At 38.7% G+C, this 15,035-nt stretch overlaps 1 protein-coding gene across 1 annotated transcript in view; it reads left to right on the top strand.

Moving 5' to 3' along the window:
• The window catches only part of SLC25A48 (solute carrier family 25 member 48), a 68,127-nt gene that overhangs the window by 21,693 nt on the left and 31,399 nt on the right, over window positions 1–15,035 (top strand). Inside the window, exon 2 of the mRNA XM_060240432.1 lies at window positions 675–718. Coding sequence (XP_060096415.1) covers window positions 675–718 — 44 coding nt within the window. The remainder of the gene's footprint in view (window positions 1–674; window positions 719–15,035) is intronic.

Genomic DNA, 15,035 nt, shown 5'->3' with positions numbered 1-15,035 from the left:
ATTCTTCTTCCACTTCATACCCTAGAAACACAGTAGATAAAACCATCAGTTAAGATGGCAGAATCAAAACACAATATTGAATGATGGGACAAGTTAAAACTTTACAACATGACAATATTAGATTTCTTTTAACATCATGAAACACCTTGTGTAATTTTTCAAGAGAGAAAATATTCTTGAATATTGTAGTTATGTTCTATTGTCTGCTTCTGTATTTGAAAAATGTATTTTATTAATATAGTTGACCCCCTTTGTTGTATATAATCATTCAAGGTATCTGGAAACTATTTCATGACTTTTCATCTCCCCTAATCCCTCTTTTCTTTTGTATCCTAATGATTTTTTGAAAAAAAAATTTTAAAAGTCTTAAAACTTTTCAAAAAAAGATTTTTTGGAGTAAAAGCTTTTTGAGAGTCAAAGCTCCCTTTGTCAGATACCTCAGAAGTGCAGATTTCTGTTGATATGCAATTATGCTTTGGTGCATATGCAGCAGCCACCAATGGTTCAAGTTTCCTCTTTTTTTCTTTTTCTTTCGGTAATTATTCTGGTGGGATAGAGAGAAAGTAAAACAAGGTACTAGTATATGACAAATCTTATGCTTTCTTGCAGTACATAGCAATGCAGTGCCTTTGGGTTACTTCCTTTTATGCAACTGATTTTATTTTAATCTCCAGGAGCTGCAGGTGTAATTGTGGGGCATCCTCTGGACACAGTAAAGGTAAATAGTTTTGGGGTTTTGTTTTGCTAAGCCTTCAGTTCATTGTATATAAATGTTTGAGATATAATCCCTTGCTTCTGCTGTGGGATACATTTTATTTTCATGATGAGCAAAATATAGGGGGGGAATCAGTGAGATTAAAATGCACATTTAACTGACTATATGAGATTGAGATGCACTTTCCTTTAGGCAGATAGTGCTCCGATATGAACTAGCATATGTTGTGTGTGTGTGTGTTTGTGTGTGTGGTGTAAATGCACTTTAAGAAAAAATGCCATTGAGACATAGCAGGACTACACTATGAAGTCTTGGCAATCAACTCAGTTGAGGATTCCAAGCATTGATGATGTCGCTACCGGGGGGGGGGGGTGAGAAGGGACTAAAAAATATTAAAGGCAAGAAACAGGGATGGTAAACCTGAAGGGGGGGGGGTGCTGCAAGGACCTGAAGAGGGGAACCTCATTGTCCTAGTTTGTTTCCATTTTGCTTTTCCTCTATACCGGCAGAGCCTGCAGCATCTCCCTTTTCTTTCTGTCCCTCTAACCAACCTCTTTCTGTCTTCCCTTCCCATCTTCAGCTTTCCTAGCCTGTTGCAGCCTCTTAACCCCTCTCCACTCACTCCCTACCTACCAATGTATAGTTTTTGTTCCCTTTCTCCATCTTCAGTTTTTCCTGTTTGCTGTTCTTTGATTCCAACTCTCCCCTCCCAGTTTTACCATCTCTTCTTCTTGCCTTTTATCTCAGCCCCCTAGTACTGATATCATCATTGTTTGGAATTCTCAGCAAAGTTGATTGCCAAGACCTCAAAGTGTAGTCTTGCTATGTATCAGTGGCATTTTTTCTTAAAGAAGCAGAGATTGCTTCTTTGAGTTTGGCATTTTTAAGTCCTATAATGTATTTTAAAAACATTTTGTTATTTTCCTGAAAATCTGGGTTTCCCTACAGGCTTGTTGGAAAAATCTCTCTGTCTGTTATTGGCCCAATTGTGTAGATTTTTTGATCCACACTTTATGGTGGGGTGGCCACACTGTGTCTCAGGAACCACATGCAGCTCTTTCACACACATTGTATGGCTCCCAGACGTTGAGATATTTATTCTATTGTGGCTCTTGCATTAAGCAAGTTTGGCCATCCCTGACCTAGGGATCTAGCAACACCAGCTTTGGAGACTGTACACTTAAATTGCTAGTACTACCTGTTTTAATTATTTAATTATACTGTTTTTTACTGTATACAGTAATTATACTTTTTTACTGTATACTGTAATTATACTGTATACAGTATAATTATTTAATTATACTGTTTTAACTATTTCTAAATATTGTTCTTAAATATTGTACTAATGCATTTATTTATTGATCCATTGTAATGAGTCGATGGCTTGAGAACTTGTGATCTTCCCTGAGCCTGCTTGTAGGGAGAGCAGAATGCAAGTCTAAATAAATAAACAAATAAATAAAATCTACTGATTTTTAACAAGCGGCAAAGCATTCCCACCAATCAATACATAGAAAGTGCCTGCGCATAGCACAGGTGAATAACATGGGTGAGTAGGGCGGAGGGCCCCTAATGTGGTGTCTGCCACCTCATCCAAAGGCCCGATGGAACAGCTCTATTTTACAGGCCTGTGGGATGGTTGTTAATCCTGCGGGGTCCCAAACTCAATTGGAAGGCTGTTCCATCAGGTTGGAGCCAGAGCTGAAAAGGCTCTGGCTCTGGTTGATGCTAAACAGGCATCCTTGGGGCCAGGGATCTCCAGTAGATTCTGATCTGAAGAATGCAAAGCTCTTATATATTAATGATATATATATATAGTAATCAAGCTCTGTCTCTTTAAAAATAAGCACAGTCTAAACAATTTATATTTTATAATTTTTATAGGTTTTAACTACAAAAAAAAAGCATAAGCATAGATACAGAAAAAGAGGGGGGAGGGCATATACAGAATGGGAAAGGCGGGGGGGGGGAGAAAAATACAAATTTATCAATTTTAAATCTAACTCCAAATAAAATATCCAATTCGTTCTACCTGCAAGTATAAAATTCTCCATATGTTTTACCATCTTTATCTTCCATTATAAAACATTTTTACTAAGCTATTATTTGCAATACAAGTCTAAACAGTTCTTCAACACATATAAGTATGAACAAATCAGAGCAGTCTCAGCACAAAACTAACTGGTTTAGCTTAACCGTGTTAAAAACACAGACTAATTTGTTAGTTTAGCACTATCCTCATTAACATAGACACAAAAAATTCATATCTTTATCCTTAAAAAACTAAAAAGAAATACAACATAGTATTTTGTCTGTCTCAATATGAACAGTTTCTCCTGGGAGACATATTAAAAAACAAATCTAGCAGTTTACATAACATCTGTGTTGTCTGCAAAGATTTCAGGTTTTCACGGCTGGTAACATCATTAGGGTTTGCAGAATCTTTCGGGCTCAAGTGCTGTGTTCTACTGGAGAAAGTTTTTCTTCCAGACGTTTCGTTCTCAGCTGCGGAGAACATCCTCTGTGGCGTTGCAGCCGGAGCAGGCACTCTGACCTTCTTGGCTGCTGTGCATTGTGTTGTCTGCCTTTTTAACAATTAGTCCACCTCTTGTATCCTTATTGGGCTAGGAAAAATAACTTTTTATGACCCAAAAATAAAAATCCCATGCCTGTTCTTATTGAGATTTACATACCCAACTCTCTCTCTCTCTCTCTCTCTCTCTCTCTCTCTCGGCTTGGCTTCGCGAACGAAGATTTAAGAAGGGTGCAATAGTCCACGTCTGCTGCAGGCTCGCTGGTGGCTGACAAGACCAATGCGGGACAGGCAGGTCCGGCCACAGTGGCTGCAGGGAAAAGTCTGATTTAGGGTTGGTGCTGTAACAGTGCGATTCTTCCTCAGTCTCCTTTTGTCCTCAAGACCAGCTATGCGTGCGTTCTCAAAGGAAGAGACAGCCTGGTGGATGGTGTGTCTCCATGCTTTGCGATCTGAGGCTAGGTCAGACCACTGGTGATGGTTGATGCGACAGGTGCCAAGGGATTTCTTCAAGGAGTCCTTGTACCTCTTCTTTGGTGCCCCTCTATTTCGATGGCCGGTGGAGAGTTCGCCATACAGGGCAATCTTGGGAAGGCGGTGGTTTTCCATCCTAGAGATATGCCCTGCCCAGCGCAGCTGCGTCTTCAGCAGCAGTGCCTCGATACTGGTAACCTCCGCCCGCTTGAGGACTTCAGTGTTGGTCACAAAGTCACTCCAGTGGATGTTGAGGATGGTGCGAAGATAAGAACATTTCAGGAAACCCCTCTTACTAAAAAGAAATCTATCTCCTGAGTTATAGATTACCCATATCTATAGCAAACATAGAAACAAATATCATTATCTATTAAAAACAAATTCAGCAATTTGTCAGGAAATTACATTATCTGTGTTCTTAAAAGTTAATCTAAGATTTTAACATAAAATTATTTTCAAAGACTTTTTAGTCCTTTAACTTTTAAATCCATATTGTTTTAAACAAGACAACTTATTGTAGCCCCAAAACAAAAAAAACAAAAAAAGAAAAGAAGTCTCATTTAGCCTTCTAATTTCACATACCAGATTTTCTTACAAAGTCCATGTCCAGCTATCCACTGAGAAAAATCTAGTTCAGGAGGCTCTTCTTTCTAAAAGATTTCCACATCATGATTTTCTGGTTAAAATGCATCTTCTTACTTCTTAATGCAGTCATCCTTCTCAAAGGAGGTAAGAAAAATTCCACAGCCTTTGTTCCTCTCATCCTAGCTTGAGTCGGTCTCCATTTCCAGTCTTCTTTTTTAACTACACCACAAGATTCCATTTTAATTTTCTTTTGTTGATTTCCCAACGGCTCAGTCTCCCATTTCAATTCCACAGACATCACCAGGTTCTCTTTAGCACTCTGCTCATGTAAATTTGAGATTTCGCTAGCTTTCAGCAAAAAAGCTCCCATTTGCTTCTTAACCAAGTCTGCCAATAAACCAAGATCTTGCCTCAGAGTTTTCAAACTGCTTAAAATATCCTTTTTATAAGAAATTTCGCTTAGCAAAGTCATTTTTCTCTGTCAGCAAACTCAGTCCATTAATCCTGATTAAAAAGTAGCTCAGAGTCCCAGATAGCCCGTCCTTCCTGGTCTCCTCCAACTGAAGTTTTAGATGTTAACGTATGAATTCCAAATCAGACAACAAGGAAAAATCCCTCTAACAGGTATCTCATTTTGTTCAGACTGTATTCCAGCCAAATAATAGCCTCTTTAACAAATATCCAATTATGATCTGGGTCGATTTAAATGTCCATATTCCAATTAGTTCAAATTGTTTCCAGTATTTAGAGATATTCTTTGATTTTCCATGGCCTCATTCACAAGGAAATTAGAGATATCGATCTCTTTCCGTTCCTTTGAACTACCAAGTCATTAAAATGTAAAAAGGACCTATTAGCCCTTGGTAATTGAAAGCCAACTTACTTGCATTGCAGAATTGTCATGGTTGAGATAGAGGGGTGATAGATCAAAAGCTTATTGAAGAAAAGAAAAGCAAGCGATCGGGCATTCACCTCTTGCTGCTGTAATAGCGATCACGATGGGGAGAGCTTCAGGGCACACAGAAGGAACAGGAGCAACTGCTGTTGCACCCCCATCCCACTGTGAAAGCCCCATGCCTAAGAGACCCCCCCAGGGTCTCTTTGGGGTGTCACATCCATGGCACCCCTCCCCCTGCCTGATAAGGGGGGTCGCAAGCAGGAAAGCTCACGAATCCACCTGATAGCAAGGCGACGTAGACTGGAAGTCCAATCTAAACAATTTAGAGTACATGCAGTTCTTGCAAATGTTTAAATGTGCATTTTATCACATTTATTCTTTATAAGACTTTTCCCCCACCTGAATATAGTAAATTCCCATCTGAATATAGTAAATTTGTGTAGATATCTGGAGGAGTGGTTCATAAATATGTATAACATGCTTTTCTTCAGTGTTATCTCTTTTTTGATGGCATTTAGTTAAATTTAGGGTTGTATGTCTACTCCTGTGCCATTAACAGCCTAACATACAGGAATTAAACTCTATAATCATTCACCACCACACTTTACCTGCTTAATTTCAGTGTGTCAGACTGCTGTTAAGGCACAGAAGGAGGACCAGTGAGAACCTAGCAACCCTAGCAGTACTTGACAGGAAGATACAGGGCAGAGGTAAGCTACCGTAGTCAGTGTGCTTTGTGCGTGGAATAAAGTTAGTAGACTTTTTTGTGTTATTTGTGCAATATGGTTCAGTTAGGCTGGTCCATTTTGTTATTCTTGATAGTGGAGGCTTGTAACTAAGGGTGGAAGTTTGCAGGTCAGAGTCATGCTACCCTTCCTCACTAGTTAGGGATTCCATATTCCAAGCAGGGTTTAAAGGAACTGAATGGTGCCCTGGTGATTTCCTCATAAGCATGAGAAATTTCTCAAACCCAGTAGCCAAGACTCGCTCACTGTGTGTATTTTAGTATCTATTAAATGTTAACATCAGGAGAGAATGTAATTTAAATATGAAGAAATTCCACAAGTCTAACTTTGTTAGTCTTCTCCAGGGTATATAATAAAAAATCTTGCTGGATCTTTCTAGATGACTTGTTCTGTGGACACAAGGACTAAGAATCTTTCATTTCTTCTCCTCCTCCCAGTAGTCTAACCTGGGGTGGGGACAGGCCCGTAGCCACAGGAGGGGCAGGGGCATGCCCCCTTCCCAACCCCCCCTTAGAACTTTGTCGTCCCTCCTTTCCCTGGCCCCCACTCTCTCCACCGCCACTTTTGCCCCGTGGCTCTGGTGGCCCCAACCCCCTCTGCATGAAACTTCCCCCTCCCTCTCACCCACCCACTTACTCACCCACCAACTGGGAGAAAGAGTAAAGAGCCAGCTCCTGGGGGTCTTGCAAGGCACCCCGCCCCCCCGCCGATCACATGATCGGCAGAAAAAGCTGCTCTGAAGCCAGCTTTCCAGAGCGATCAGCAAGTTCAGTGCTGGGGCAGCCAGCACTGAATTTGCTGATCGCTCTGGAAAGTGCTGAACTTGGAAAGCCAGCTTCAGAATGGCTTTTTCTGCCAATCATGTGATTGGCAGGGGGTGCGCCTTGCAAGAGCCCCAGGAGCCGGCTCTTTACTCTTTTGCCCGGTTGGTGGGTGAGTAAGTGGGTGGGAGGGAGGGAAGAAGAGGTGCCTTGTGGAGAGGGTGGGGCCTCCAGAGCCAGGGAGAGAAAAGTGGCAGCAGAGAGAGTGGGGGCTGCCAGGGGGGCCCTCCATCCAAAAATTTTCCCCATGGGCCCCCCAACCGAAATTTTCTGGCTACGGACCTGCGTGGGGAGACAAGGAAAATATCTGTATCTGTTGGCACCTTCTGCTGCTGGATCAATGGGTCCAATACAATGATGAATTGCCATAACTGCAAAAGTAGGTTGGCTAACTGCAAAAAGTAAATGCTCTTCCTTACAGGTTTATGTACACTGTTCAATTATACTACACTGACTCATCAGCAATTGGGAGATGTATGCATTCACTTTTTTTACTGGATCTTGTCTTCATCTTTGCTTTCTAATATTATAACTTCCCTTGCCCTATTCTTTTGCTTTTGAACCTCAATGTGTGTGTCTTCATATATCTGATGAAATGGCCGCTGGCTCATGAAGGTTTATGGCACACTAAGATGCAACAATATTTCTTTCTGTTATTTTGAATAAAAAGTTATTTTTAAGTTCAGGAGCTTTGCCTGTTTATACTAATCATCTTCCTTAACAACTTTCTCATTCCTGTGGTTTTTTTTTTAATGTTTCCCGTCATCTATAGGTGGGGTTAGTTCAGAATTACTTAAGCATGAAAAGGGTGAGCGCAGTCTCCAAAAATACATCTTTAGTCAGAGGAAATATGGGATGGGTAGAACTAGATGGATGAAGTAGGTAGAATTTGAATAACAATCACTTGTATTAGTGCTAGCTACTATTGATTTTATAGATCTGTAAAGCTTTTTTGTAGCAGAAACTCCTTTGCATATTAGGCCACAGACACCTTGATGTAGCCAATCCTCCAAGAGCTTACAGGACTCTTAGTACAGGACCTACTGTAAGCTCCAGGAGGATTGGCTACATCAGGGGTGTGTGGCCTAATATGCAAAGGAGTTCCTGCTACAAAAAAAGCCCTGTAGATCAATATGAGCTAGCACTCATACAAGTGGAGAGTAGCAGAAAATATATATTCTAAAAATAACATCACAGTCATCAAAATGGAAGTTGCAATGACACAAATGTAAAGACTGTGTTTTCAAAAATTCTCAGGTGATATGAATTTAGGACTCAAGGTATACCACTGGCCAGACTCAGAATTCTTTTTACTTGATAGCTCTTTTTAACCTTAGATGGAAATTTTCCATAGTGAAGCAACCATTTGGATGTAGAAGGCATCATCAAAGATCTGATTTAAATTTCAAATGATCTTTTTGATCTGTGGATGACTTCAAAACATAATGCTGAAAAAAATTCATCACAAGGGTTCCTCAAAACTCAATGTGGAAAGCATGTCATGAGGGCAGACTTGCCTAGGTTACAGAGCTTTTATATTCTCTGCTCTCTTTTTCATCATAGGCAGGATGTTAGAGGAAGCTGTAACCATTTCTGCATTCCCTTGAACAGTATTGTTACTGTGTGTACTTGGAAGGTTTTAAAGCAAAAAACTGCAAAGTACTGTGTTTGGTTGAATGCTCCCCCTTCCTGTAGTAGCTGTGCCAAGGCATTAATTGTGTTTGTGTATGGACAATTTGCTGTGCTGTTCATGAATTTTTCTGGAGTAAGAATTGAAGGAATATGTGCCTTGCAGTACTGGCAAACAGATGGCTTTGCTGTCCTTGCTGGTCGTACGTGCTCTAAGGTGACAATAGCTCTTGTGGGAACATTTTTGCTACGTTTCCTACATTTGCGTGAGCACTGCCAAGAAACAAGCAACGCATCTTTCAGTACTTAAAAGACAACTGTCAAGCTGGCACCTTCTCTGCTCTTGGATCTGAATGCTGCTTTGGGAATAGCAACTAGGCTGCTTTGTTACCTTTCCAAATGGGTGGAGGATGGGAAAAGTCTCAAATAGTGAATTCAGAAGCAGAGTTCTTCAGCATTTGCTGATGATCCTTCACAAACATATCAAAAGAGCATCCTGAGGCAGCAGGAGTGAGAATGGCGAAAAGAACTGAATAGCCAAGAGTACTGAATGTGGGTAATGTTCCAGGACTTCAGGTCTCCACCCACTAACATGTAAGCCATGCTCAAAGAGAGTTTTCTGACTCTATGAAAACATTGGCCTCAGAATGCTAAGTGAGGGATCTGCCTGCTAAGTGAGGGAATGAGAAAATGAATATGATGAATATGATGGTTGTGGTATTGGAAGGTATTTTTTGAAATTTAATGTACCTCTAATGAATTGTTCAATGAGTTATCCCTGGGAAAAATGATGTAAGGGTCCATCATTCATATGCTATAGACATATACCCTGACCCTCTGCTCTAGCTTTTGAAGTGTGCATGAACAACAAAAACTGTTTCTTAAAAAATCCCAAATAATTAAGCAAACAGATAATAAAACTGAGAAGTGAAAAACTGGAACTAAATTCTGCATGTACTCTGTGGGCTTTTTGTATTTGTTTGGGAATGAAGTCCATTGAAATCATATTCTGATATATAAAATCCCTCCAGAGAAAAATTGTGTTTTTTTTTCCTTTTACAGTCATGTCTTTCAATAAATTGTCAAATTCTTTTACCCTCAGAAGCAAACCCAAATTAATCCTGATTGGTTATTATGGCATTTTCCAGATTGCCTTGATGTTCTATTTTCATTCCCCAATGTTACAGTTTTTTTATTGTGTCCAGACAACTTAGTTAATAGCACCATGCTATCCTGATCTTTCCTTATCCCCCCCTCCTTCTTTGCTGTATGGCCCCTCCCGACAGCCCCACTCTCCACGGCTCCTGCGGCCCCCACTCTCTCCAGTACTACTTCTCTGGCCACCCCCAATCTCCCCACTGCTCTAGCACCCCCCTCCCCGGAGCCTTCCCCTCCCCGGAGCCTCCCCCTCCCTTCCTCCCTCCCACCTGGTGAAGAGCCGGCTCCTGAGGCTCTTTTAAGGCCCCTCCGCCACCTCCACTGCTTCCTCCTCATGTCCCTCCCCGGATCACATCGGAGGGTAGTGGGGAGGAAGCAGCGGAGGCAGCAGGTGCTTTTCCAGGGCTTGCTGGTCCTTCCTTTAGCTCCAGTGCTAAAGGTCTGAAGGGCACTGGAAGGCCAGCAGAGGAGTGCTGGCCTCCCCACGGCTTTCCCTGTCAATCAGCTGATCAGCGGGGGGACTTGAAAGAGCCTCAGGAACCTGCACTTCACCAGGTGGGAGGGAGGAAGGGAGGGGGAGGTGCCGCAAAGGGGGGCAGGGGCCACTAAAGCAGTGGGGAGATTGGGGGCCACCAGAGCAGCAACAGCAGAAAGAATGGGAGCCGCCAGAGTGGGGGGCCCCTCCATCAGAAATTTTATTCCATGGGCCCCCCACCTAAAATTTTCTGGCTACAGGCCTGTTTATCAGAACAATGAAGAGAGACACTGAAGAAGATATATATATCTTACAGTTTTCAAAAGTTTTATTAGTTTCAGAAAAAGGTGGGGGGTAGGAAGGGGGAAAGAAAAATAAAAGCACAATACATTCTGACCTTATTTATATAAAATACTTTAAAAAAACACAAGTACGATTCTACAATATTTTCTTTACATAAATTGTCCCATATTATTTTGTCTAAGCTGTATATATTCCATTTTAAAATTTTATAGTATAAATCTTTTGTTATTATCTAATAGTTTTAACAATTCCTATAAAGGTAAATTTTATAATATAAAATACAGGAAAAAAGCAAAAAGAAGTCAGTTCACACCAGAGAATCTTAAGAGTCTTGAGTATCCAACCAAGCATACAATTTCATCCAATATTTTCTTGCTTCTTCTTTAGATTTCCCAGCCATCAGCTGGGATAGAAAGTCCAACTCTGCTGTCTCTAGAACTTTTCCCACCAAGTCCATTTTTGTGGGAGTTTCCTGTGATTTCCATCTCTGCGCCAGAAGGATCCTTCCTAGCAGCTGTGATAAAGTGTGCCAACAAATGTCTCATCTCTTTAGAGTAGTCCTCAGGAAATATGTTCAATAAAAATAATTCTGGTTTGAAATGGATCTGAGTCTTCATAATTTTCTGTAACATTTCATGCACCATTTTCCAAAAGTCTTTCACCATCTCACATGTCCACCACGTATGTAAGAAGTGCCAATCTGTTTAGTACATTTCCAGCATCGGTTAGACATATTAGTATAAATCTTACACAATTTATGTGGGGTCAAACACCATCTATAAAACATCTTATAAAGATTTTCTTTAAAGGCTACTGACCTAGTTAATTTAACATTAAGCTTCCACAATCTCTCCCATTCTTCTAATGCAATATTATAACCAACATTTTTTGCCCATTGAACCATACAGTCCTTTACAACTTCATCTTGTGTCTTCATTTTAAGTAAGTATGCATATAGTTTGGAGATTAATTTTTCTTGTGAACCCAAAAGAATTTTGTCAAATAAGTATTGTTCTGTATTAAAACCTGTCGCCCTGTCTTTAGCATATCTGGATTCAACTTGCATTCTCAGCCACCAATTCATTTTAATGTCCATTTTTTCCAATTCTTCTTTAGTTTTCAATTGATTATCTTTTCCCAGCAAATCATCATACCTATAGCTCTGATTTAATTTCAAAATATTTGGATGTGTGAATGCTTCTACTGGTGAAACCCATCTTGGAATTTTTTGATAAGTTCTTGTCTTTAACCATGACCACATATGATACAAAGATTTTCGAAACCAGTGGTTCTTAAAATAGGAGTGTCCTTCAAGTCTTTGATACCACAAATATGCATGCCATCCCATAGTCAAATCATGTTCTTCTAACAACAATGTCTCTTGTCATTCAACAATATCCAGTCTCTTATCCAAAGAAGTACAGATGCTTTATAATACAATTGCCAGTCTGGAAGGCCCATACCTGCTCTTAATTTAGAGTCCTGCAATGTCTTTAGTTTAATTCTAGGTTTTTTGCCTTGCCACACATATTTAGCAATCATCTTATTTAGTTCTTGAAAAAATCCACTATTTAAAAATATTGGAATAGTTTGAAACAAAAATAATAACCTTGGTAAAATATTCATCTTTATTAAGGCTATTCTTCCCATTAAAGATAAATTCAGATCATGCCATTTTTCCAAATCATTTTTTATTTCTTTGAGTAGTTTGTCATAGTTATCTGCTTTTAAGTTGCTACTCCTGTTTGAAATAACAACACCTAGATACTTAATTCTTTTTTCATACAAAAATCCTGATTTTTGCTGGAAGGATTGAATTTGTTCCATCGTCATATTTTTTGTCAAAACATTTGTTTTGTGGTAATTAATCTTTAAGCCTGCCCAATATCCAAATTGTTTGATCTTGTTTATAAGACAATCTATTGAGTCCATTGACTGTTCTAGTATAAAAACTAAGTCGTCAGTAAAGGCTCTGAGTTTATATTGTTCATCTTTTATCGCAACTCCTTTTATACTTGCATCTTCCCTTATTTGATTATACAATACCTCTAGAGATAAAATAAAAAGTAGAGGAGACAATGGACAGCCTTGTCTTGTATCTTTTTGAATGTTAATTACATTTGTTAGTTCGCCATTCACTGTCACCCTGGCCTTTTGTGAGGAATATATTGCTTCTACTGCTCTCAAAAAGTTTTCATCACATTCCATGCCTTTCAGTTGCTGTAACATAAAATGCCAATGAACATTGTCAAAAGCCTTCTGAGCATCTAAACAAATTAAAGCCAGTTGCTTCTCTGGATGGCTCTCATAATATTCCAAAATATTACAAACTGTTCTGACATTGTCTTTCAAATATCTTTTAGGAAGGAATCCTGCTTGATCATGGTGTATTATAGATTGTAAAACTTTCTTCAATATTTCTGCCAATATTGCAGCAGAAATTTTATAATCCACATTAAAAAGGGAAATTGGATGATAATTTGTAATATCTTTCAAATCATTATCTTCTTTCAGAATCAAAGATATTGTAGCTTCTTGCCATGAAACTGGAATTTGGCCCTCCTCTTGAATCTTTTCAATAAGGCGTTTAAATGGTAAAAGTATAAACTCTTCATGAGCTTTGTAGAATTCTGCAGGTAGTCCGTCATGACCTGGAGTTTTACCATTCTTTTGAGATGTCATTGCCTCTCCAAGTTCCCTTATTGTTATTGGCTCATTCAAAATTTTTTGTTGTTCTTCTGTAAATTTGCTAAGGTTATTTTGACTAACATATTCTTCTAAGTCTGTTTTATGAACTTGCTTGTCTTCATATAATTTTTTATAAAATTGTTCCACGATTTGACGTATTTCTTGCTTTTGAGTTTTCTCTTTGTTATTCTCATCTCTCAATATTGTAATTATTCTTTTAGCCTTTTCTTTTCTCATCCTGTAAGCCAGCCACCTTCCACGTTTATTGGCATGTTCAAAGAAATTTTGTCTAGTGTACCTTAGTTTAATCTCCACTTCTTCCATAAGAATTAAATTCAATTTATGTTGCATTTCTTTCACCTTTTTTTGGAATTCATATTTATTGGTTGTTTTTTAAGATTCTTTTCAGCTTCTCCAGCTTGTGACATAAATTTTGAAAATTTTCAATTCTTTCTTTCTTTTTCTTAATACTATATCTAATTGCAAGGCCTCTATAAAAAGCTTTTGCCGTGTCCCAAATTACTTGCATCTTTACCTCTTGTGTTATATTCTGTTTGAAAAAAAGATTCCATTTCCACCTTGGATTCTTTAAGAAAGTCTTTGTCTTTCAAAATTGAAATATTTAACTTCCATGATCTTCTCATCTGTGAGTCTTTTAATTTTATCATTACAGGACTATGATCTGAAATGATTCTTGTTTGAATTTCTATGTCCACTAAATCTTTGATCAGACTTGCAGAAAGCCAGCACATATCAATTCTTGACCAGGTTTGGTGACTAGAGGAATAGTAAGTAGTCTTTGGAGTTGGGATATCTTGTTCTCCATACATCCACCAAATCCATTTCTTCTGCTAATTTCCAAAAACTTGTTGGTAGCTGAAGACCTTTACTTTTCATTTGTTTGTATGTTTTTTTATCCAGTAGTCTGTCAGAAACCGCATTGAAATCTCCTATTAGACAATATTCTACATACTCCAAATTTGATAATTTAAGATCATTTGGAGCATAAATATTTTCAAGTAAAATTATTTTATTATCCACTGTAATTTCCACTAGTAAAATTCTTCCATCTTCAGAAGCAAATTGCAGTTGTGGGTTAAATTTATCCTTAATATATATTGCCACTCCCCTTTTCTTCTTATACATGTCTGTTGCTATAAATAAATTACCAAGTTTTTTTATTTCTCAAATAATGTTGATCTTTAGTTAGGGTATGTATTTCTTGTAAACTAATTATATCCATTTACATTTTTGCCGAATATCTGAATGTCTTTCTCCTTTTAGCAGGAGAGTTGAGTCCATTCACATTAATTAAAATTATTGAAGCCATTATGGGTTTTGATTATCATTATCTTTCTTATCTTTTTTGGAATGCTGTCTTGTATGGTATCTCCATGGTTCATTTGGATCTTCTTCACCAGAATTTTCTTCCTCCTCTTCCTCCTCATCCTTCTTTTCTTTGCCTTCTTTTTTTTCATTCTTTCCAAAAAGTTCTGAGCTTTAAAAATGGAGTTGATTCTGTATCTGTTCTCCTGGTACGTAAAAAGAAGACCCTCTTGCATTAGCCACATGTAGGGTATTTCTCTTCCTCTCAAAAAATCTATTAATGCTTGATATTCTCTCTTCCTTTGTCTCACAGGCCAAGGAACCTCTCTTAGAATTTTCGCCATGTTTCCAGCTATCATCTTAGGTCTATCTTTTACTTGTTTCAAAATGTCATCTTTAGTCTTTCTTGTGAATCTCAAATAAACTTCACTAGGTAATTTATTTCATCTGGTATAACTTGATGGCACCCACTTAGCTTGATCAAATTCTTCTTCCATCCTCTGAGGAGTCACTTGTAAGATTTCAGCCAAGGCTTCACTTAACATTTTCTGTAGGCCTTCATTTTTCTCTCCTGGTATGTTTTGAAACCTCAACATGTAAGTGGCTTTATCTACTTCCAGCTGCAAGAGTCTAGAGTCTTGTATACTCTGTTCTTTTCCCAGATGTTCCACCTTTTGAATATTC

This window comes from Heteronotia binoei, chromosome 5, assembly GCF_032191835.1.
Source record: "Heteronotia binoei isolate CCM8104 ecotype False Entrance Well chromosome 5, APGP_CSIRO_Hbin_v1, whole genome shotgun sequence".
Taxonomy (NCBI): Eukaryota; Metazoa; Chordata; class Lepidosauria; order Squamata; family Gekkonidae; genus Heteronotia; species Heteronotia binoei.
This window is presented reverse-complemented; position numbering and strand designations above follow the sequence as displayed.